The 22792-nt window shown below is 37.4% G+C and overlaps 1 protein-coding gene across 1 annotated transcript in view; it reads left to right on the top strand.

The window, feature by feature from the left end:
- LUZP2 (leucine zipper protein 2) overlaps positions 1 to 22792 on the top strand; it is a 533028-nt gene that overhangs the window by 253529 nt on the left and 256707 nt on the right. Inside the window, exons 4-5 of the mRNA XM_069564962.1 lie at positions 4533 to 4614; positions 12334 to 12396. Coding sequence (XP_069421063.1) covers positions 4533 to 4614; positions 12334 to 12396 — 145 coding nt within the window. The remainder of the gene's footprint in view (positions 1 to 4532; positions 4615 to 12333; positions 12397 to 22792) is intronic.

Here is a 22792-nt window from a genome sequence, read left to right as displayed (position 1 = left end):
TATTGCACAAGACACACAGATGAAGAGACAGGCTTATGCATGATATGGAAAAGGAAAAACATATTCCTTTAGTTTGCTGCTATTTTCTTAAGTTATCTAAGGCTGTTTCTACATGACACTCAAAATATCCATGTAAACAAGGAAAAATGTGACTAGTGTTGTGAAGAATTTCAGGTCATCATCTGTATATTTGGCATGGTATATGAATGGCAGATGATGGACCAAGTCTTTAAATGAATGGATTAAATGGAGCAAATATTTTGGAATTATGCTTTTCAAGTTTCATTCAAAATTATAAAATTTGCTTAAAATGTATAACTTACGTAATGCACAAAGTCAGAATGGGAAATTCAAATAAGTCACCTACCAATAGGTGATTTCTCAAAAGTATAATGCTTTTGATACGTATTTTTTTTCTGTTTTGTTAGAGATATATAAAAATTATGATTATCTGAATGTGAAAGAGGCTATGTATCTCATATCCAAAATAAGAGAGATTGATAAATAGTAGAAGAGGAAAACCTTCTCAGACTATAAATAGTATTAACTGATTGCAAATTTAGAAGTATTATCAGAGCTGGAAAGATTAGAATGTATTGCAGATGCCATCTAGGTATATACCCGATTCAGTAATTCTTTGTCCTCTGGGATTACCACCTGGCCCTTCCCTAGAGAAGTGGTCTCTAGACTACTTTTTATCTGACTCTGATATCACTGGATACAGTTAATTAGCTCAAGGTGGCCACCAAAAAAAACAAAAAAGAATTGATTAGAATTTCCCTCTTGGAATTGTGTGCCAAGAAGCAACTAATGAAATCTCTCTGTTTAGCTGTACTCGATTATAAGTAAGTAAATTCAGAGGATATGAGGTGGCCATAAATAACCAGGTAGAGCAGCATGTCTTTCCGCCAAGAGGTACAGAAAAAGGAATATGTGTGGGTGTGCACACATGCACACAGAATTTTACATGAGAGAGAGAAAGTTGCACTGACTTGATTTTTACATTTTCAGAAATATTTAGACAGCCTAGGCAAAATTCATAAAAGGATCCTCAAGTTGATGGAGAGACTTTTAAGCCATACCATGTGAGGTCTCTCCACAAAATAGAGACCCTGAGGGATAGAAGAGCACTCTGAAGTTTGGAGAAGGAAATGGCAACCCACTCCAGTATTCTTGCATAGAGAATCCCATGGACAGAGGAGCCTGGTGGGCTACCATCCATAGGGTCGCACAGAGTCAGACACAACTGAAGCCACTTAGCACTTGAAAATAAAAAGGAATGATATATTTTACGCTCTAGAATGGTTGCTGGATAGAGATTCTGAGAAAGCAGTTTTGGACTCTGTGTACTAATGGATTTCACTATATTGAGTTCTCTGAAAAGGAAAGGAATGCCTGGGATAGCAGCAAGATTTCTTTCTGTGATGTTACCGCAATATGGGCTGGTAACAATTCAAAAAAAAAATACCTTCCTGTAGGGTGAGGCATTTTTATGTTTATAATTGGAAATGGAAGATGTGTGAAAGAGCTGCTTTTTAAAATTCCTTGTAACCATGCAATTCTATGCTAAAATATACTCAGCATCGGAGAAGCCTGTCACAGTTCTTTAGAATTTAAGCTTCAGTTCAGTGCCAAATAGGGACCTAGAGGAGCTCTATCCCGTGCAAATCACACTTGGTGGACTGGGATGGTCCTTGAGCAAGTCAGCAAGAATTTTCTCATTGGGGTAAAACTCACCAAGTTTGGGGGGTTTGGGGCCACCTAAAGCATGAGAGCAGTGAGAATGTGCAGCAATAAGTTTGAAAAACCTAAGAGGAGATGGAGATATTCAAATGTTTCAAAAGGACTGCTTTGCCATTCTGGTGGATAGCTTTCCTTGCCGTGAAAATGTGCAGAATTCTCTGTTTCTCCAGTTTTTGTTAACAACTTTTGCAGTTTACTTTTTTTTTTTCTTACTCCCCATTGTCTATAGATGTCAGTATGTGGGTATTTTTGAATATATGTATATATATTGGATTTTATAAAATTTATATTTTATAATTTAAAACATGGATCACTTTAAAATAAAAATGAGAATTTAAAAATCCAGAAGTAATGAATAATTATTATAAGATTTTAATATAAAAGTTTTTAGTTGGAAATATAGGAGTCCTAGGGCTTCCCTGATAGCTCAGCTGGTAAAAAATATGCCTGCAATGCAGGAGATCGTGGTTCGATTTCTGGGTCAGGAAGATCCCCTAGAGAAGGGATAGGCTACCCACTCCAGTATTTTTGGGCTTCCTTGGTGGCTCAGATGGTAAAGAATCCTCCTACAAAGGCAGAGACCTGGGTTTGATCCCTGGGTTGAGAAGATTCCCTGGAGGGGGATATGACAACCCACTCCAAGATTCTCACCTGGAGAATCCCCATGGACAGAGGAGTCTGGCCTCCTAACAGTCCATGGGGTCACAAAGAGTCAGACACGACTGAGTGACTAAGCACACAGCGCATGATAGTGCTGTTGTATTTTTATTCAATACTTGTTGAATCTTTGGAATAGAACGTGGATCCTTCTGTCCTTCTTTTTCTCTCTGTCTCTCTCCCTCAATAGAGGTATTATAATGACTCTCTAGAATTTGAGCACACATGGTCCAGAACACAGTTCCACCTCCTCTTTATGTATCAGTTTTCCATTTGCAATAAGATACTACAATTTGATGTGAAGTTTATTGAGTGCCTGGTGTACTATAAGCCTACAATATAGGTAGACATTCATATTATATTATGTCACAAGTATTCTTTGTGAAAAATATCAGAAGCAGTCATGGAAATGCAGATTTTAAGTGTCCGTGTGTGGCACTTTTGGGGCTTGCCAGGTTGCGCCTAATGGTAAAGAACCTGCCTGCTAATGCAGGAAACTTAAGAGATGAGGGTTCAATCCTTGGGTCGGGAAGACCCCATGGAGAAGAAAATGGCAAGCCACTCCAGTATTCTCGCCTGGAGAATCCCATGGGCAGAGGAGCCTGGCGGGCTACAGTCCATAGGGTCGCAAAGAGTCAGACACGACTGAAGCGACTTAGCACAGTCAGGATGTGTGATACTTCATTCTAATAAACAGTTTTAGTAAATGAAACCTATTTGAGGCTGTAATGGAAACTGAGATTTAAAATCCACTGTAAACGAAAGCATATTGAAGTTTGACCCTATCACGCATAAATCATCTAAGAACCAAAGTGACTGTAATTATTTTATAACTTGTTCCCATTATGTTTTACTTTGGTAACATACAGATTGATTCCAACAATCGTATAGACTTTCATGGATAGTCCTAAAACTGAAAGAGTGACCTAGGAGTTTCTAGATAAGAAAACTGGAGGCGTCATTAAGTGCTCCTGCTTGAAAGAGCAGCTTGCGGTTGTACAGGATGTGCTAGTCAAAGAATGAACACAGGGGCCTCTAGTGGTACCAGTGCTTATGGCGATAATCTCATGTGTATTAAGTGATTATTTCCCAAGCCTTTTGCATGCCTTATTGTCTTCTAAACCTCCCCTACAAATCTATGAGGCAGTTCTGTCATTGTTCCCATTTTATAGATGGATAAAAATGAGTCTCAGAGTATACTCTTCTATTCCATAGTCTCCCTATTGTGGTTACACACCAAGAAAATATTTTTGTTCCAGAAGTTAACTTTTGGCACTAGCCTGGGAATTTTCGTTTGTACGCTAGGTTTCCATTTGGTCGTTGCTGTTGCTTTGAAGGAGTTTAGTCCTCTAGCCATGCTTAACACACTACCACACTTGACACACACACTTCACTCATATGCTGTTATCTGCTGTCTGGAGTGACCGCTTAGATGATCAAATGAAGGCACAGGAAGATAATAAAATCTGTCATAATTGAGAAAATCCTAAACCTTTGAAGGAAATGCATATTTATGAAAGTATTTAATTTTTAATGTGAGACAGGGTCCGTACGTCCTAGTGAGCTTGAGACACAATGTGTATATGTGTGCAGACATGTGTTTTTTATTATCCCCAATAAATGAGCTTTCACATTAGAAATAAGTCTTTTTTTTTCTCTTTGTTTTTACAAAAAGTCTCAGACCTTACACAAGATGTCTAAAACATAATGCTTTAGAATTAGTCAGTTGGGGTTTCCAAGGGAATGATGATTTTACCCTATCAGCAAGTCAATGATAACTTTTTTTTTTTTTCCTGAACAGCATGTTCACACTCTAGCATGCTGTCACTAAAATTAGCTTTCCAACTCTTAATTATTTTATTGATATGATTTGACACATTATGCAGCTCTCACAGTGGGATTCTTATGAGACACAATAGCAAGGCAATTTCTCTTAAATACAGCTTGCTTTTTGAGCTTCCATGGGAGACAGTACTCTTTACCAGAATCCTGAGACGCTTCCTGTATATTTAACTGTGTCTGTATACATCCTAGTTATGTTTCCTAAGTGTATATGTGCAGTGAAATCTTATTTCATAGTGTACAGAGTTATATTATGTCTCTCTTTTCTTCTCTGTTTTGTCCTAAACAAGAGAACAAATGAAGGCTCTCCAGGAGGCCCTGGAAAGTCAGCTTAAGGAGACAGCTGACAAAGCAGAAAAACAAGCGGCTACTGTAAGTGTTTCTTTTTTGTGTCCTTTGCTTTGGAGCTGAAGAGTTGTTCATTTATTTTTTTCCCCCCAAATCACTATTGAACAAACACACCACTAACAAATAAATACGAAAATACAATAAATAAAACACCATCACCAAGATTATAAAACATGCTTCATCAGCATTCATTCCAAAACTAATATGTATTTGCTTCTTAGGGGTCTACTAATTCCCAACCCTTATTTATGAATGAGAAACTGAGGCCAAGAGTGCTGGTGTCAGGCCCCATATCAGCAGCCCTTGAATTTTGGGATGTGACCTTGAACTAAGTTAAGCTATACAGAGCCCTAAGCCATACCCTACAACCACTGAATAGACGTCTCTCAAGGGTGGGGTTACATCATCTGCGTATTTAATCATCTCCGCAGGTGATCCTGATACACCCCAAGGTTTAAGAATCAATCTTCTCTCCAGATTTTCTCTCTCAAAATGGTGTTCACTTGACCTTCATATTTCAATTTGTATAACTAATATTCCCCATAAGCAGGAGGGAGAGTGGTCTGTATAGTCATGCTGAAAACTAGATTTCTACCTGCTCCCCTGTTATGTACAATTTATGGGGATTGAAGCTTTTGTTTAATTTGAGGACCTGAGTCTTTTTTAAAGTATAGTCTATTAATTAAAATTTTAAGGTATAGTAAGACCAACAGAAGGGCTTCCCCGGTGGCTCAGTAGTAAAGAATCCACCTACAATATAGAAGCCACAGGAGGCACAGGTTCCATCCTTGGGTCAAGAAGATCCCCTGGAAGAGGACATGGCAGTCCACTCCACTATTCTTGCCTGGAGAGTCCCATGGACAGAGGAGCCGGGTGGCCTACAGTCCCTGGGGTTGTGAAGAGGTGGACACGACTAAAGCAACTCAGCATGAGCACACAAGAGCAAAAGATCAGGAAGTGACTACATTTGGAAAGATAGTTATTTCCCACAGTTGCCAAGAAGGGTTACATGCCACATGACCAGGGATCATGCAGGGAAGCCCCAGGTCAGTCCCAGGGCAAACGAAGGTGGGGAAATTGTGGACAAGAGCTTCTGTTGTGGTTTCCATGGGAAGGAAAGGGTTAAACGAGGTAAGCTGGTCTAGGATTGGCCAGTTTGAATGATTTCAGCGGGCTCTGGGACATAGAGCCTGTTTGTCAGGTTGATTACCTGGGACCCCAGCCCCTTTGAGAACTGGCAGAAATGCCTGCCTTTCTTTTGCAAGGCTTCCTTGAATAATCTGAATTAGAGTATAGAATTTTGCCTCTGAAATTTAGCCCTGTCTGTCATCTGGAGTAACTGCTTCCTGGAGACAGTCTTTGTAATAATGACTTGATTTTCCTAGGTGCAGATTTATTTCCTGTTAACAAATTCACTGTTATCTGTCCAGCCCGCCAGTAGAGATGAGCACCTTTATTCTTCTCTGTTACGCCATGGCAGCACTCACTGCTAGCCTAAACCTACAGCGCACCCTCGTGTCTAGCTCTTTGGACATATGTGTGTGCTAAGTCACTTCAGTCATGTCTGACTGCGCAACTCTATGGACTGACTGTAGCCCGCCAGGCTCCTCTGTCCGTGGGATTTCCCAGACAAGAATACTGGAGTGGGTTGCCATGCCCTCCTCCAGCGGATCTTCCCAAGTCAGGGATTGAACCTGCGTCTCTTAATGTCTCCTGCATTGGCAGGCAGATTCTTCTGCCCTGGTGCCACCTGGGAAGCCCTTCTTTGGACACACATGTCACATGAAAGAGCAGACACATTTTTAGCACCACCGTGTCAATTCCTCCCGTCAAAATCTGACCCCGTGTACTGAGTGGCCCTAATTGCAATCCCATTTCTGCCTTGACTTATCATATTTAATCTCAATTTGTGCATAGCCCAGTCATAAATAATGGCATTTAGACCAGAATAGAAGTTTCCACACATACTATTTTCTCAGATTCTCACAATAGAATGGCACACTATTATTTTTTTATATATTTTTTTACTGAAAGGGAATAACTGTTGCTTGTATTTACACAGTTAATATTTGGAGAAGCCAAGGCATGAACCTGTGTTTACTCTAATATGTTACACAAATTGTGTCTAACATCCCAAAAAAAGAAAGCTATAATTTTTGAAGGAGCTCAGCAAAAGCTAGAATAGCCAAGTGTCAGAATAACGGGGACAAGGGATGCATAGTTGGGGAGAAGAAGGTCTCTCTCAGAACCCTTTTAGTGCTTTGCTTAAAATTCAGCATTGAATCTTGAGGGAGGATTTTCCTTTCCCACCCCATAATACTGTACTGAGCCAGACACTCCCTAAATGTATTCATAACTTAACATGTGCTACAGAATAAGAATAGAAAGAAAGAAAAGAAAGGCTCCTCCATCCATAGGATTTTCCAGGCAAGATGGAAATGGCAAATGGAGTGGGTTGACATTTCCTTCTCCAAAGGAACTTTCTGATCCAGGGATCGAACCCAGGTCTCCTGCATTGCAGGCAGACACTTTACCATCTGAGCCACCAGGGAGGCACAGAATAAGAATATTCAAGTTTAAATTCCTAGTGGTTCATCTATACACGCATGCTCAGTCGCTCTAGTCATGCTCAACTCTTTGTGACCCCATACACTGTACCCGCCAGGCTCCTCTGTCCATGGGATTCTCCAGGCAAGAATACTGGAGCAGGTTGCCTTGCCCTCCTCCAGGGGATCTGCCCAACTCAGGGACTGAACTTCTGTCTCCTGCATTGCAGGCAATGTCTTTACCCACTGAGCTACCTGGGAAGTGGTCCGTCTATTGTCTATAAAATTAAGTTCTTTAACCTGCAGGTTTCCTTATTTGAAGAATTTGGGGAATAATTCAAATTAAAATAACATGCATGATTACCTAAAATTGTTATCTGGCATATAGTAGATAACAGAAACTAAATTTAATCCACTCAATAGAAAGAAAACAATTGTAATAAATAAATTTTCCAATTGAAAGAATAATGTAGGCAAAAAATTACTGATAGCAAATGCTTCAATGTATTTTGATAAATGTTTAAATAAATGATTAAACAATTCCCATGTTTGGAAAATATATAAAACATTTCCTAATAACTCTTTAGTTACTAAGAAATAATAAAATATATAAAGCAATAATAATAATGAAGACACATGTGCCAGTGTAATAGCTGAGGTAGATTCAGAGCTTTACATGCATTTTTTTCCAGAAAGACAGAATACTAGCAACAAAAATTCAAGAAGTTATTGAAAAAGCAAAACATCAGTGTAAGAAAGAGAGTATTATAAAAGTTGGTGAAGACAACAATAAAATAGAAAAAAATTATTAAGTTATTTGAAAAGACTGATAAATAGGCTTTGAGAAAGACTAAGAATAAAAAGACTCCAATTTTAAAATGTTTAATTAAAAGAGAGCTAATAGTCATAACAGGAATTTAACAAAATAAGTTATTATGAGCAACAAGTCACTGGTACATTTAAAATGTACATGTAAATTCCTAGATGAATAAATATAAAATGCTAACATTTTTGCAAGAAGAAATGTAATACTTGAATAGCTGAATACATTCAAAATTTTATTATGCTGAAAGACCTCCTTTCCCATGTATTCCAGGGCTGGAAGGTGACTTTTATCAATTTTTGAAGATCAGCTAATTTCAAATATTGACTAATTTGCTTCAGTTGTGTCCAATTCTTCTTGACCCCATGGACTGTAGCCCACAAGGCTTCTCTGTCCCTGTGATTCTCCAGGCAAGAATACTGGAGTGGCTTGCCATTTCCTACTGCAGGGGGTCTTCTTGACCCAGGGATCGAAGTCAGGTCTCATGTCTCCTGCACTGGCAGGCAGGTTCTTTACCACTAGTGCCACCTGAGACCCAATTTCAAATGTAGGCAAATACTTTCTGAAAAATAGAAAAAGTTCGAGAACTTTCGTCCAATTTTATGAACATCATCACTTATGATTCCAAAATCAATTAATGGCTATGTATGTAAATTAATAGCTATTTTTCTACTAATGAATGTACATGTAAAAATTCTATAAGAGCAAATTCAAGATTATATTAACAAAATATATCAAGATCAATGAATGCAAACACCTGTGGAAATAAATAATACTTGTCTTTTGGAGGGAATGTGTTTGTGCTTTGAGTTGAATGACTAATAAGTCCTAAGTCAAAGTACAAAAATAGATGACAGAAAGCTTAACAAATATGGGAATAAGATATATTTAATTAGTAGAACTATGTTTTTTTAAAATGTATATCTGATAGAATCTAAAAAAAGATAGATTTCATACTACTGGGACTCCTCACTTCCAAACTTTGGTAAAGACTCAAAATAATTGTGCTTTTTCTCCTTATTGAGGATTAAATAAGTATATATGTTTAATTGTTGCAAATAATTCAGTGATTATTCTTTCTGCCAGAAAGACTCCAGTTGATGTAGTATAATGTTGGATAGCGAACCTTTGGACTCAGAGGGAGAGGGAGAGGGTGGGATGATTTGGGAGAATGGCATTGAAACATGTATACTATCATGTAAGAATCGAATCACCAGTCTATGTCCGATGCAGGATACAGCATGCTTGGGGCTGGTGCACGGGGATGACCCAGAGGGATGTTGTGGGGAGGGAGGTGGGAGGGGGGTTCATGTTTGGGATCGCATGTACACCCGTGGTGGATTCATGTCAATGTATGGCAAAACCAATACAGTATTGTAAAGTAAAATAAAGTAAAAATAAAAATTTAAAAAAATAAAAAAATAAAAAATAAAAAAAGAAGGGGACAGTGAGAAATTTAAACTGCTCATTCCCAACCAGAGGGAAAACATTTGGATTTGATTCTGTAAATATTGTCATGCTATTTTAGACTTAGGAGCAAATACTCTTATGTGCTGCCCTTGATTACATATCTAATTATGCTGCCTTTCTCCATAAAAGAAGACTGTATATTTTACGCAAAAGATGTTGCAAATACCCATATTAATAAGTCCGACTCTGGGCAACCGTATGGACTACAGCCTGCCAGGCTCCTTTGTCCATGGGATTCTCCAGGCAGGAATACTGGAGTGGGTTGCCATGCCCTCCTCCAGGGGATTTTCCTGACCCAGCAATCAGAACCCTAGGGATAAAACTCGCATCTTTTGTGTCTCCTACATTGGCAGGCATGTTCTTTACCACTAGCACCATCTGAGAATCCCCAGTAAGTCCATAGTAAAACGTTATAAAACTTGAAGGTGATAGTACTTTTAAATCACAAAAATATAAAAGAAGACAAAATTTTGAAAATTAAAATGAAAAAGCATTTTAATGAAAATTAAAAATAAAGCTGTCTTGATCTAATTCCATTTACAAATACTTTTTATGAACATGTGAGCGTCTGTTTTTATCTCTAAGCAGATAATGGAGTAGCAAATCTTGCAAACTTGTTTCCTGTATCAAAAACCTAACAAATAGCAAGAAAGAATGATCTATCAGGTGTAGCTGGAGTAATTAAATCCATTAATGCTCTCTGGATGCATTTCACCACTCTTGTTAATTTTTATGGCTTAACTTGCCCTAAGTGAGACATAATTAGTACAAAGGCAAGAATTAACTTCAAGTTCTGACTCTCATTAAGAATAAGGAATTATGGCCATCTATTCTTTACTCAGTGTAAATAAGTGTTATTTTCTGTCTCTCAGAACTATTTCACTTCTGATTTTCCAGGAATCTTAAAACCTGCTGGGATTTTAGACCAGTGGTTTCAAAATGCTATGACTTTGGAATATTCTGAATGTATTGTAGGTCCTGAATAATTGAACATTGCATTCCCAAGTCTCTGTCCTTTTTTTAGTCTTGACATTGCAGTATATCTTCATTACACTGTTAATTAAAATTAAGTGTTAATTATGGAGAACATATAATAAATAGTATCAAAATGTGAGGATTTGGGGAAAATTATGGCATTACTGATAAGATAATATGGGGTCACTGCCCCCATGGACCCTGATGGCTCAGATGGTAAAGAATCTGCCTGCAATGTGGGAGACCTGGGTTTGATCCATGGGTTGGGAAGATCCCCTGGAGAAGGAAATGGCAACCCACTCCAATATTCTTGCCTGGAAAATCCCACGGACGGAGGAGCCTGGTGGGCTACAGTCCATGAAGTTGCAGAGAGTTGGGCATGGCTAAGCGACTAACACTCTCACTTTCATGGCATCACTGAAACACCAGGTTATTCATACAATCAAGACAGCTTTAAGTAGTTCATAACCAAAACTAAAGACAAACCTGTACATATCAACATTTTCTGGTGCCCATTAAGTACTGAGGTAGAGTATTGTAAGTCCTGATGGTTTGCATTTCTTTTTGTAGTTTAAGTGTCTGACTCATACTCCAGTGAAATTTTTTTAATTAAAAAAAAAAAGATTTGATTGTAGTGGTGGCCACTTCAAAGAAGCAACCACTTCAAAAAGGCCTTTCTCCAATAAACACTTTGCCAACTGCTGACTTGAAGAATCAGCTGTACCTCCTACCTCTGCTCCCCAGTGAGCCATTTTTTTTTTCCAGAGGTTTTGCTTCATTTAAGTTCGTTAACTAACCTTTGGGGCTTCTTGATTTTTGTTTTGCTTAGTGATTTTCTGTTCTGTACTTTAAATTGCCACTCATATTTTAAAGTCATCAATAAAGAGTGAACATTCTGAAACCCTAGGCCCCCACCTTCCAACCCAATAAAAGCAGAATGCCAGGTTCATGGACTCCTTCTCTCTCTCTTTCCTCACAAACTCCCTCCAACTATACCATGCAATTTCCTGAACTCATAAGTCATAAACCCTAATTTTTTTTTCAAACTTTCCTGACAGTTATTGCTAAAGGCATCTTGCAGTGGTAAACAGAACCATAAGAGTTGGTCCAGCCCATAACAGTGGTAACCAGTAAGTTGATACCAGCCCAGAGCAGTAGAAATGGGTATAAAAGCTATTTTGGGGGAGACATATACTACTGCTTTGTACACATATCTAATTTTGAATGTCATCAAGTCCTTCTAGTGATAACTGTTTTATCCATCAAATTGATAATGAGTATAACCCACATTTTCAGGTTGCTGTCAGTATCTTCATGATTCAAACTTAAATTTGAAAATTGTTATGGCCGAAATGATGGACATAGTGGTTCTCAGGCTTCTGCTTCTATTTTATATGTAGTTTGACCATCAAAAATTGTTTGATTTAGATTTTGTTACCATTTGGTTACAGATTTCAACAATATTGCATATGGGCAGAAACCTGTTGGTTTCTTTAGCACAGTATTCATAAGGCTCCATGCTTCAGGTGAGGGGTGTCACTGTGTAATTCCTCTCATACTTGGCCATATGTCAGAAACACCTAGAGAATGTTTTAATAAAAGAGATTCCTAGGCCCAACCCTAGACTCGAGCTCTGTTTAGGAACCATATGTTTAAAAACTAAGCGTTATACAGGTGAAAGAATCATAGTCATAATGTGCATTTCTCAATTAAAATACAGTATCTCATTATATAAGAAAAAAAGTACTTTTATATAATTAGCAGATATATTTATGAATTGGGCAATAAAAGTTTGGTTAATGAAAATTTTAATCCTTTGTTCTTTTTCCATATTTGTTGACATATACTTCAGAAATTGTGAAAATAAACTTATAAAAGCTATAGAAATGAATGTGAAATGAATCTACATAGTATCCTCTTTATTTTCAGATTAATTTTCTGAAGACTGAAATGGAAAGAAAGAGCAAAATGATTCGCGATCTCCAGAATGAGGTAAGACTTATATTTGAGGGAGGTTTATGGAAGTCAAAGAATATGCACAAACACAAATATTGATTTGCCATAAACTTTAGAGTATTGGTCACATTTGATTTTGGCCTTTAGCTGTGTACTGATGGAGAGAAATTATAAGGGTAAGAATTTCAGAGAGGATAATTCCTAATTTAATTGTGATATGTGTGATATGTGATATCACATATGTGATAATGTTATTAGTTCATAATATCCAATTTATTTATCCTTATAATAATATTTTGTTTTGACAATATCAAAAATTATTTTTATTTCATAAATGTTTTTATCTACATAATTCTGTCATAGGAGCTGATGAAGAAAGTTAATTAGAAATGCACTTCATGTTAGGAAAAGCTGATCTAGAATGAAAAAATTATGTGAGATAATTTTAGACTAAAGAGACTTGAACGCAAGCAAATAAGTTGTAACTACTCTCCTTACAGTCTTTAAAATGTAAGGACTGTATAAAATGCTGTGTGCATTTTTTTCTTTTTTGATTTTTTTGTCTATCTTGTTATACAACTACTTAATTTTTTAAAATTTTTTTCACATTTATATTCCACCTCTGTATTCCTTTTTTTCTTGACTGCAATTAGTTATGTAGGACTATTAAACCACTAATTAAACTATTAATTAATCATGCATCTTCTTTGATCAACCCCACTAGGTTAGTTTTAAATCTGAATCAATTGCTTTAGCCATTACTATTCTCCTTTACTCTCTTTCCTTCCTTACTCCCTCCCTCCCTTCCTTCCTTCTTCAATTTTTTTGTGACATTTCAGCAACAGATGAGCTACATTATTCCTAAATAGATACTATTTTTATGTCCAGGTTGAAAAATAGTCTTTATAAATGTTTTGGTATCAAGATTTAGCATTTGTCCTCTGTTTATTATATTAAAATGATTTATCATACATGCAAAAAATGTATCATACATGCAAAAAAATGAGAAAGGAAAACAAGAAAAGTTTTAAGTGGCTTTCTTATGATTCTATTATATTTCCATTTCTTTCTAATGATTTTTTCCTCTAACTCTTCTGAAGAAAATCTAATGAGATGAACTTGATAATGTTTTTCCTGAGGCCTAAATCTTCCTAGATTTAATGTTTATGGTGGAAAATGTCAGCAAAGTAGAGTTACTGAAATACTGGGCATACTAGATAATTTCTTGTTCACTGGGGCTCAGAGAGGGCTAGACTACTCAAGTCTAAAATTTTCCATGGGTCATTTAAGGTAAAAGGAATATTTAAAACAAAATTAAAACCGTTATTAAAATAGGAAAGGAAATACATTTGGGTTTGTACACAGATACCTATACACACACATACAACAATATAAACTTGGTTGTATAATAATGAGAGGATTATGGGCTAATTTATATCTCTGTATATGTATTATCAGTTAACTTTCAATCATAGATAATTTTTTTTAAAATTTAGAACTCAACCAATGAGGAAGCTTTTCATAATAAAAATATAAATTATTCATAACAGGTACAGATGAGGATTAATAAAATATTTTATTTGCTTCCAGGAGATATGTTTTAAGTTTAATATTAATTTTCTAGTGTGTAAATTAGAATAATTCTAAAAGCGGTACAACTCTTCAGAAGTAATGACTGCCAAATGTAAGACTGATAAGTAAATTTGCTGTTTACTTTCATCCTATTGAAAATCTGCAAGATGATAATTGATAACCAGAAAAAGTTTTTGACTTCTCTAACAAAACCTAGTGGTGAACTTATAAACTGAATGCTTTTCGTTTAACTCATTTGTATGAATTCCTTGAAATTTTAGATTTATTGTTTTGACAAATAATCGGTATGTAGAGATTGAACAGAATAATGGATCCATACTCTACACGGTAAAACTATATGGACGTCCACTGCCCAAAAGGTTTTTGTTCAGAAGTAAGAAAATAAAAAGGTAAATTGATTAAACAAAATGTGAAGAAGTGAGGGAGATCATACGCATATAAAGGGATTTGGGGGAGAAGACTGAAGTCTCGTGAATGATGTCTGGCTCTAGGTGAGTGATCACACCATTGTGATTATATGGGCCATTAAGATCTTTTTTTATAGTTCTTTCATATATTCTTGCCACTTCTTCTTAACATCTGCTTCTGTTATGTCCATACCATTTCTGTCCTTTATTGTTGCCATCTTTGCATGAAATGTTACCTTGGTATCTCTAATTCTCTTGGAGAGATCTGTAGTCTTTCCATTCTGTTGTTTTCCTCTATTTCTTTGCACTGATCACTGAGAAAGGCTTTCTTATCTCCCCTTGCTGTTCTTTGGAACTCTTCATTCAAATGGATATATCTTTCCTTTTCTCCTTTGCTTTTCGCTTCTCTTCTTTTCACAGCTATTTGTAAGGCCCCCTCAGATAAGCATTTTGCCTTTTTGCATTTATTTTTCTTGGGGAGGGTCTTGATCCCTGCCTCCTGTACAGTGTCATGAACCTCCATCCATAGTTCTTCAGGCACTCTTATCAGATCTAATCCCTTGAATCTATCTGTCACTTCGACCGTATAATTGTAAGGGATTTGATTTAGGTCATAGCTGAATGGCCTAGTGTGTGTTTTTTTTTTTCTCCCCCTACATTCTTCAATTTCAGTCTGAATTTTGCAATAAGAGTTTATGACCTGAGCCAAAGTCATCCATTTTTACACTTAATCATTTATTTTGCATTTTGTATTTGGGTATTATATAGTTATAACAAATATGAAAAGTTGCACCAAAGCTTAGAATTCTCTTTGATTTGCACATTTAAAACAACTTCCCTCCATTGTCACTTCTAATTTTCTTAATTTTATCTGTGGTTTCTTATAGGATAAAATAAGTCTTTCTAATTAGTAAAGAATCTGTCTGCAATGCAGGAGACCCCAGTTCAATTCCTGGGTCAGGAAGATCTGCTGGAGAAGATACAGGCCACCCAGTCCAGTTACTTGGGGCTTCCTTTGTGGTTCAGCTGGTAAAGAATCCGCCTGTAATGCGGGAGACCTTGGTTTGATCCCGGGGTTGGGGAGATCCACTGGAGAAAGGAAAGGCTACCCATTCCAGGATTCTGGTCTGGAGAATTCCATGGACTATATAGTCCATGGTGTCACAAAGAGTCGGACATGACTGAGCAACTTTCACATAGTGGTCCTAGACATAGGAAAGGCTCAGGGGAGAAATAGGATAATGCATAGTTATTAAAATATGAGGAAAAATTAAGCATTGGGATAAGCATTTCTGATTTGTTTGAAACCCCTTAATGAAATGTGAAAGTTTGATAATATTCAGAATTTTTTAAAGGAATACATAGCTGGAAATATTTGAACTGTGCTGAGTCTGGTTTAACTCTCTGTGGCCCCATGGACTGCAGCCTGCTGTGTTCCTTTCTCCATGGAATTTTCCTGGCAAGAATACTGGAGTAGGTTGCCATTTCCTACTCCAGGGGATCTTCCCAAGCCAGGAATTGAACTTGTGTCTCCTACATCTCTTGCATTTGCAGGTGAATTTTTAACCACTAGTGCCACCTGGGAAGCCCAGTAATACTAGAATTAGATTCATATTAAAACATATATTAATACTATATTAAATTATATTCTGTATTAAATTAGTGAGTTCAGTTCAGTTCAGTTCAGTCTCTCAGTTGTGTCTGACTCTTTGTGACCCCATGAACCGCAGCACACCAGGCCTCCCTGTCCATCGCCAACTCCCGGAGCCCACCAATACCCATGTCCATTGAATCGGTGATGCCGTCCAACCATCTCATCTTCTGTCATCCCCCTCTCCTCCTGCCCTCAATCTTTTCTAACATCAGGGTCTTTTCAAATGAGTCAGCTCTTCGCATGAGGTGGCCAAAGTACTGGAGTTTCAACTTCAACATCAGTCCTTACAGTAAACACCCAGGACTGATGTCCTTTAGAATGGACTGGTTGGATATCCTTGCAGTCCAAGGGACTCTCAAGAGTCTTCTCCAACACCACAGTTTAAAAGCATCAATTCTTCGGCATTCAGCTTTCTTCACAGTCCAACTCTCACATCCATACATGACCACTGGAAAAACCATAGCCTTGACTAGACGGACTTTTGTTGGCAAAGTAATGTCTCTGCTTTTCAATATGCTGTCTAGGTTGGTCGTAACTTTCCTTCCAAGGAGTAAGCCTTTTAATTTCCTGGCTGCAATCACCATCTGCAGTGATTTTGGAGCCCCAAAAAATAAAGTCAGCCACTGTTTCCACTGTTTTCCCATCTATTTGCCATAAAGTGATGGGACCAGATGCCATGATCTTCGTTTGCTGAGTGTTGAGCTTTAAGCCAACTTTTTCACTCTCCTCTTTCATCTTCATCAAGAGGCTCTTTAGTTCCTCTTCACTTTTTGGCATAAGGGTGGTGTCTTCTGCTTATCTGAGGTCATTGATATTTCGCTTACCTCCCCACCCCTGTTGTTTTCTGTGATGGTTAGTTTTAGTATAAATTCTTATGATTGATTGTTTCCATGAAAATTATTCAGGATAGTTCAAAGTAAGGATAAAAATAAGAAATCATGTGTTTTAAAAGTAGTAATAATGAAGTCAGGCACCACAAATTTGAACCTTACTCTGTTCAGTGATAGAAATCAGACGTGTCAAAACTACTCTGTATAGGAGGTTTTCTCTGATTTCCTTTCTTTCTGGTCTTTCAGTTATTTTGCTCCTTTGTTTTTCCCATGACTCATATAGTTTAACCCAACTTTGAAATGTTAACCTGCCCTCTCAGTTCAGTTCAGTTCAGTCACTCAGTTGTGTCCGACTCTTTGCGACCCAATGAATCTCAGCACGCCAGGCCTCCCTGTCCATCACCATCTCCCGGAGTTCACTCAAACTCACGTCCATCGAGTCAGTGATGCCATCCAGCCATCTCATCCTCTGTCGTCCCCTTCTCCTCCTGCCCCCAATCCCTCCCAGCATCAGAGTCTTTTCCAATGAGTCAACTCTTCTCATGAGGTGGCCAAAGTACTGGAGTTTCAGCTTTAGCATCATTTCTTCCAGAGGACACCCAGGACTGCCCTCTCTATCTCCTACTAATAACTGATTTAATCTTCGTTGATGGGTTGATCTATTTCTATTGTTATAAAGCCAGGAGGAAAATCTTTGCTAGAGGTCAAGTCACTGGCCAATCTGTGGATTTTCAAAGAATGCCAAACAACCATTGACACATATGCAGTTACATGAAAAGTAAAACATGGGTTTTTGGGAGCCATGTGTCAGTCACTGTTGTCAGATGTGAAAAAAAAAGCAACCTCTGATAAGAAAATGACTTATTAAGCCATTTAGAGACCTCAGCAATGTGATAGGAGAGGTGTACATTCAGTTTGTAGACTAAGCTTTAGGAACAACTCCACAAACAAACCTCAGAGCTGGCTGTTTCAGGGCAGGGCTACCTCTGCCAAGATTAAGATGCTGCCAGCCAAGGTTACCCTTCCATCACAGGGACTCCAGGATCGTATAACCATAACCCTGTGCATCAGACAATGGATAACATCTAACCCATGTAACTAATTGCTGTATCTACATTTTTCAGGGATCATGTCTAATTAGCAAACATAAACTAAGTTTTGTTTTCCCAAGAGCTGCAATGAACTTTAGAAACAGAGAGGATTTGTTTATCTTATTTCTAACTTGTTTGCTTTAATTTTTCCTTGGGTAAAGGGGATTAACATTACCAAAAACTACTCACATTGTGGAAACAATGTTACAAAATGTGGTTGTGTGTGTATTAATTTTTCTTAAAAAAGAATTAGAGTCTGTGCCAACTAACTTGAATATAAGTTAAGCCATCATTGAAGGGTTTTTAGTAGTTGAGTGATATGCTTCAAGTAATATTTATAGAATATCCGTTTGTGTACATGTGTGTATATTACAATATTTTGTGTGTATATGTAGCCTCTTACCTGTCTTTCATCATCTGATTTTAGCTTTGCTTTTGTATGAATTATTTCCTCAACTAGATGCTGACTCCCCAAAGTTATAATCCTGTTTTCCCTAAAATGTTATAATTCAGATTTTTCAGACACACATAACACAGGGCCAGAACTCTGTTTACATGAGAGTAAAAGAAGACCATTCTTTAGCCTGTCCTTAGCACCAGTGAATTCAATAAACTGAATAAACATTGGCCACTGTGTCCACATTTGGAGATGGAAGCTAGTTTCCCTAATTTGCTATTCTCTTCAATAGGGATGGTTAGAGACCCTGAAAGATGTCAGGGAGTATCTGACCATCCTGGGATTATTAGATAACAGGGGGAAAAAAACATGAAGGTACATACTGTATTTTTCAAAGACAGGATATAGATTCTCAGGGAGAGTCCATGACTGAAACAAAAAATAATAAAGGTCAATAACCTCTGATCTAGAGAAAGCTCTAGTACAGTTTAAGAAGAAAACCCATTTTCGTTCAATTCTTGTGGCTGCAAGTGTCTGTAAAATAAATTATTCTGTCTTCTTGCCTCAATAAGCACACTCAAGTGAAACTGATGGGATATTTCATAATGTGATAGAGCGCTCCAGGGTCCCCAATCTGAGATGGATTCTCATGCTTGCCTACAGATGAATCATTGTGAGTCAAATATGTACTGAGTCCAGGACATGCCTGAGATGTTTTAAATAATTTCATTACAACTTTCTCCCTTTATTAAAGTGATTATTTCTGAGAAATGTTGCCCAACTGGTTATCTTGGTTAATTGTGTATCTCGTGTCTAAAGTTTATTGTAACCCATGTGTACTAAATCCTAGGGCTACTGAAATAAAGTAACATAAGCTGGGTGGCTTAGAATAATAAGAGTGTACTCTGTCACAGTTCAAAGGATAGAAGTCTAAAATGAAAAAAGTGCAACAAGGCCGTGCTCCCTCTGAACGTTCTGGAGAGTAATCGTGCTTCACTGTTTCCTACTTCCTGGTGCCTCCTGGCAATCCTTGACATTCTTCAGCTTGTCAAGAATCTCTCCATTTTCCTGTGCCTTGTCTGTGAATCTCTTTGTTTTTCTCCTCTTCTTTATGGACACCTGTTATTGGATTTGGGACCCACCATAATCCAGTATAATCTGATTTTATCTTAATTACACATACAGAAACACTTTTTATAAATAAGAGCACAACTTGAGGTTCCAGATAGACATGAATTTTAGGGTGATACAATTCAAACAACTCTACCTACCTACCATTTTATATATTTTAGGTAAACAGCTTAGGCATTTTTTTTTGAACAGGAAAGAAGGGAACGTTTTACTAGGTATAAGTATTACTCAATGTTTTAATAGTGAAAGAGAAACAGTTTTATTAGATGCAAATCTGTCTCTGGAAGTACTTTTAATACTGCTTATTTAGATGCATATGTAAGGTTTGTTGGGCTTCCTAGGTGGCACTAGTGGTAAAGAACCCACCTGCCAGTGCAAGAGACATAAGAAACACTGACTTGATCCCTGGATCAGGAAGATCCCCTAGAGGAGGGCATGGCAATCCACTCTAGTATTCTTACCTGGCGAATCCCATGGACAGAGGAGCCATGGATTTTATTTATCTACAATAAAAACAGATTGAAATTAGCATTAGCATTTTACAATAAAATATTGTAAAGGGGCAGATGAAGGCAATAACATTCTTCAGTGTGGTGGCCACTGAAAATGTCATTGAAGGGTGAGTTTCAAAAGAAAAGTGCTTAGAACTTATGGCTATTTATTCATAATCAAGAAAGCAAGCTTAAAAAAGGTGAATACTTCAGAAGTTTACTTGTAGATGAAAAGATTTTTAGATGTTTGTTGCTGTGAAGGAAGTAGTTAATTTTTATGATTGTCAGTTCAGCTCAGTTCAGTCGCTCAGTCGTGTCCGACTCTTTGCGACCCCATGAATCGCAGCACTCCAGGCCTTGAGTCCAATTTCAGTCCAGTTACCTTGCAAAGAATATTTTTTTAATCCTAAAATCAATCCTGTAAGTATATGTTATAAAAAATGGGTTGGAAGCAGCCAAACTAATTGACACAGCCAAGGGTAAAAAAAAAAAACAGAAAAATAAATCTGAAAAGTTCCACTATCAGATAAAATTACAACAAACCTTCTGGTTTACAAGGACACAGAATTTTTACTCAGCATTTCTGAAATAAACCAGGACTGCTTATGAGAGATTACAGTCTACCTAAAATCTCATTTTATTTACTGTTGCAATCAGTTAATTCCACCCAGTTCTAACTTCCTTCTTAAGAACGTTGCCTAGATGCTAACATTGTCCCCAATTTTAGGAATAATTTTCCTTTGAAATTATGTCTTGTGCCCCTGACTGCATCTGGGTCACTGTTTCTGTTCTGTGATAAAGAATATCTATTATTCTCTCATGCTTCAGGTAAGGGGAATGTTTTGTTTATTAATTTTGCATCTTCGGTAAAACATTATTTTATAAGTTTTAAACACCTCAGAATATTGTTGATTTAGTAAATGAAAAAACAAAGTGTGAAAGACATTTGGCATATGCTTAGACATTTAGCTTGTAACAAAAGGAAATTATTATCATCATCATAGTTATTATTCTCATTGGGTTCTGAGATAAAATGGGTTCATCAGTAAACAATACTATGGACAAATATTTGCTTAGGGAATGGTCTTAAACACACAAATACACTAAAATTCCATACTTCATTTAAATAAAAATACCAAGGTAAGACAGGACTCTGTCTCTATAACTTACAGACAGTCTCATTCCATCTCTCATTGCATCTCTCTCCACATGGCAAACAAGAAGTCCAAGAACTGTTTGACTAATATTCTAACAGCTTAGCAAAAATAGCCAAGTGAGACTGCCTTTTTAGATTGCATGAGCAGAAAAAAATCCCAGGAAAGAGTCTAAATTATCCATATGCCTAAATCAGTCACCATGGCCAGGGGAATGAGCACTTTGGCCAAGTCTGAGTCACATTTCTATCCTTTCTTAATGGGATCAACTTGACTCAAAATTTAGATGATTTCCCACAGGAAAGAAAGATTGCTTGCAAAAGAGTAAGGAGCTATTGGACTGATAGAGTAAAATGTGTAAAGAAAACCATCAAACACTTCTATTAGTCCCTGTTAGCCTCACTCATTTTCTAACTAACCCTCAGATCAGAGCATGTAAGTGATACTGTAATCATTTCAAGTCCCAAGTCATGAATGATGTATTTGCATAACCATATCTTTGTTAAGAATGCTCCCTTGTATATAATTACACCTTCATAACAAACATATTAAGGATCTTAGCTTCTGTCATTTTAAGTTTACTAGCCACATTCAAATTCTCAATAAAAATGACACTAGGGAAGCTTTCGTCACATGATATTAAGTAAATGATCTTCTTCTCTTCTTCTGCAAGAAAATGGAAGAACTGCTTTGTTTTCAGTCTTTGGAGGTTCATCATTCTTTCGTATTTGCTTCTCAGTCCCTCCTTTACTCCACTGGACTTCCCTGGTAGCTCAGCTGGCAAAGAATCTGCCTGCAATGCAGAAGACCCAGTCTGTCCCTGGGTTGGAAAGATCCCTTGGAGAAGGAAATGGCTACCCACTTCAGTATTCTTGTCTGGAGAATTCCATGGAGAGAAGAGCCTGAGCGGCTATACAGTCTGTGGGGTTGCAAAGAGTCAGACATGACTGAGCCACTTTTTTTTTCACCCCGTTATCCCTCCTTTTTGCATCAAGGGTCCAAACCAACATCAGCACTGGAAACTACTGCCTAACCATCATAATGTCCTATCTTGAAAAGAGTTCCATCCCCTTAACCTTAAGTAGTCTTTACTCAAGGACACAGACTGCATACGAATGGGGGAGAGTGTTGTAAAGATGCTACAACTAGTTGTTGTTCACTCTCTCAGTCGTGTGCAGCTCTTTGTGACCTCATGCACTCTAGCACACCAGGCTTCTGATGACTTCTAAGTCATCAGACAGTTCATACTGGAGAGAAACCTTACAAATGTGCTGAGTGTGGCAAGGCCTTTGCTCAGAGCTCACACCTCAGGAAACATAAGAAAATTCATACAGGAAAGACATTATTTAAATGTGATATATGTGACAAACTCTTCAGCCAAAATTCAACCCTTTTAAGTCATCAGACAGTTCATACTGGAGAGAAACCTTGTGATGAGTGTGGCAAGGCCTTTACTGACAGCTCATACCTCAGGAGACATAAGAAAATTCATACAGGAAAGAAATTATTTAAATGTAATATACGTGACAAAGTCTTCAGGCGAAATTCAAAGCTTGCTCGTCTTCAGACGGTTCATACTGGAGAGAAACCTTACAAATGTGATGAGTGTGGCAAGGCCTTTCGTCTAAAGTCAACCCTTTTAAGGCATCAGACAGTTCATGCTGGAGAGAAACGTTACAAATGT

Source organism: Ovis canadensis, chromosome 21, assembly GCF_042477335.2.
Source record: "Ovis canadensis isolate MfBH-ARS-UI-01 breed Bighorn chromosome 21, ARS-UI_OviCan_v2, whole genome shotgun sequence".
Lineage (NCBI taxonomy): Eukaryota > Metazoa > Chordata > Mammalia > Artiodactyla > Bovidae > Ovis > Ovis canadensis.
Note: the sequence above shows the minus strand (reverse complement) of the source record. Positions and strands in the feature narration are given on the sequence as shown.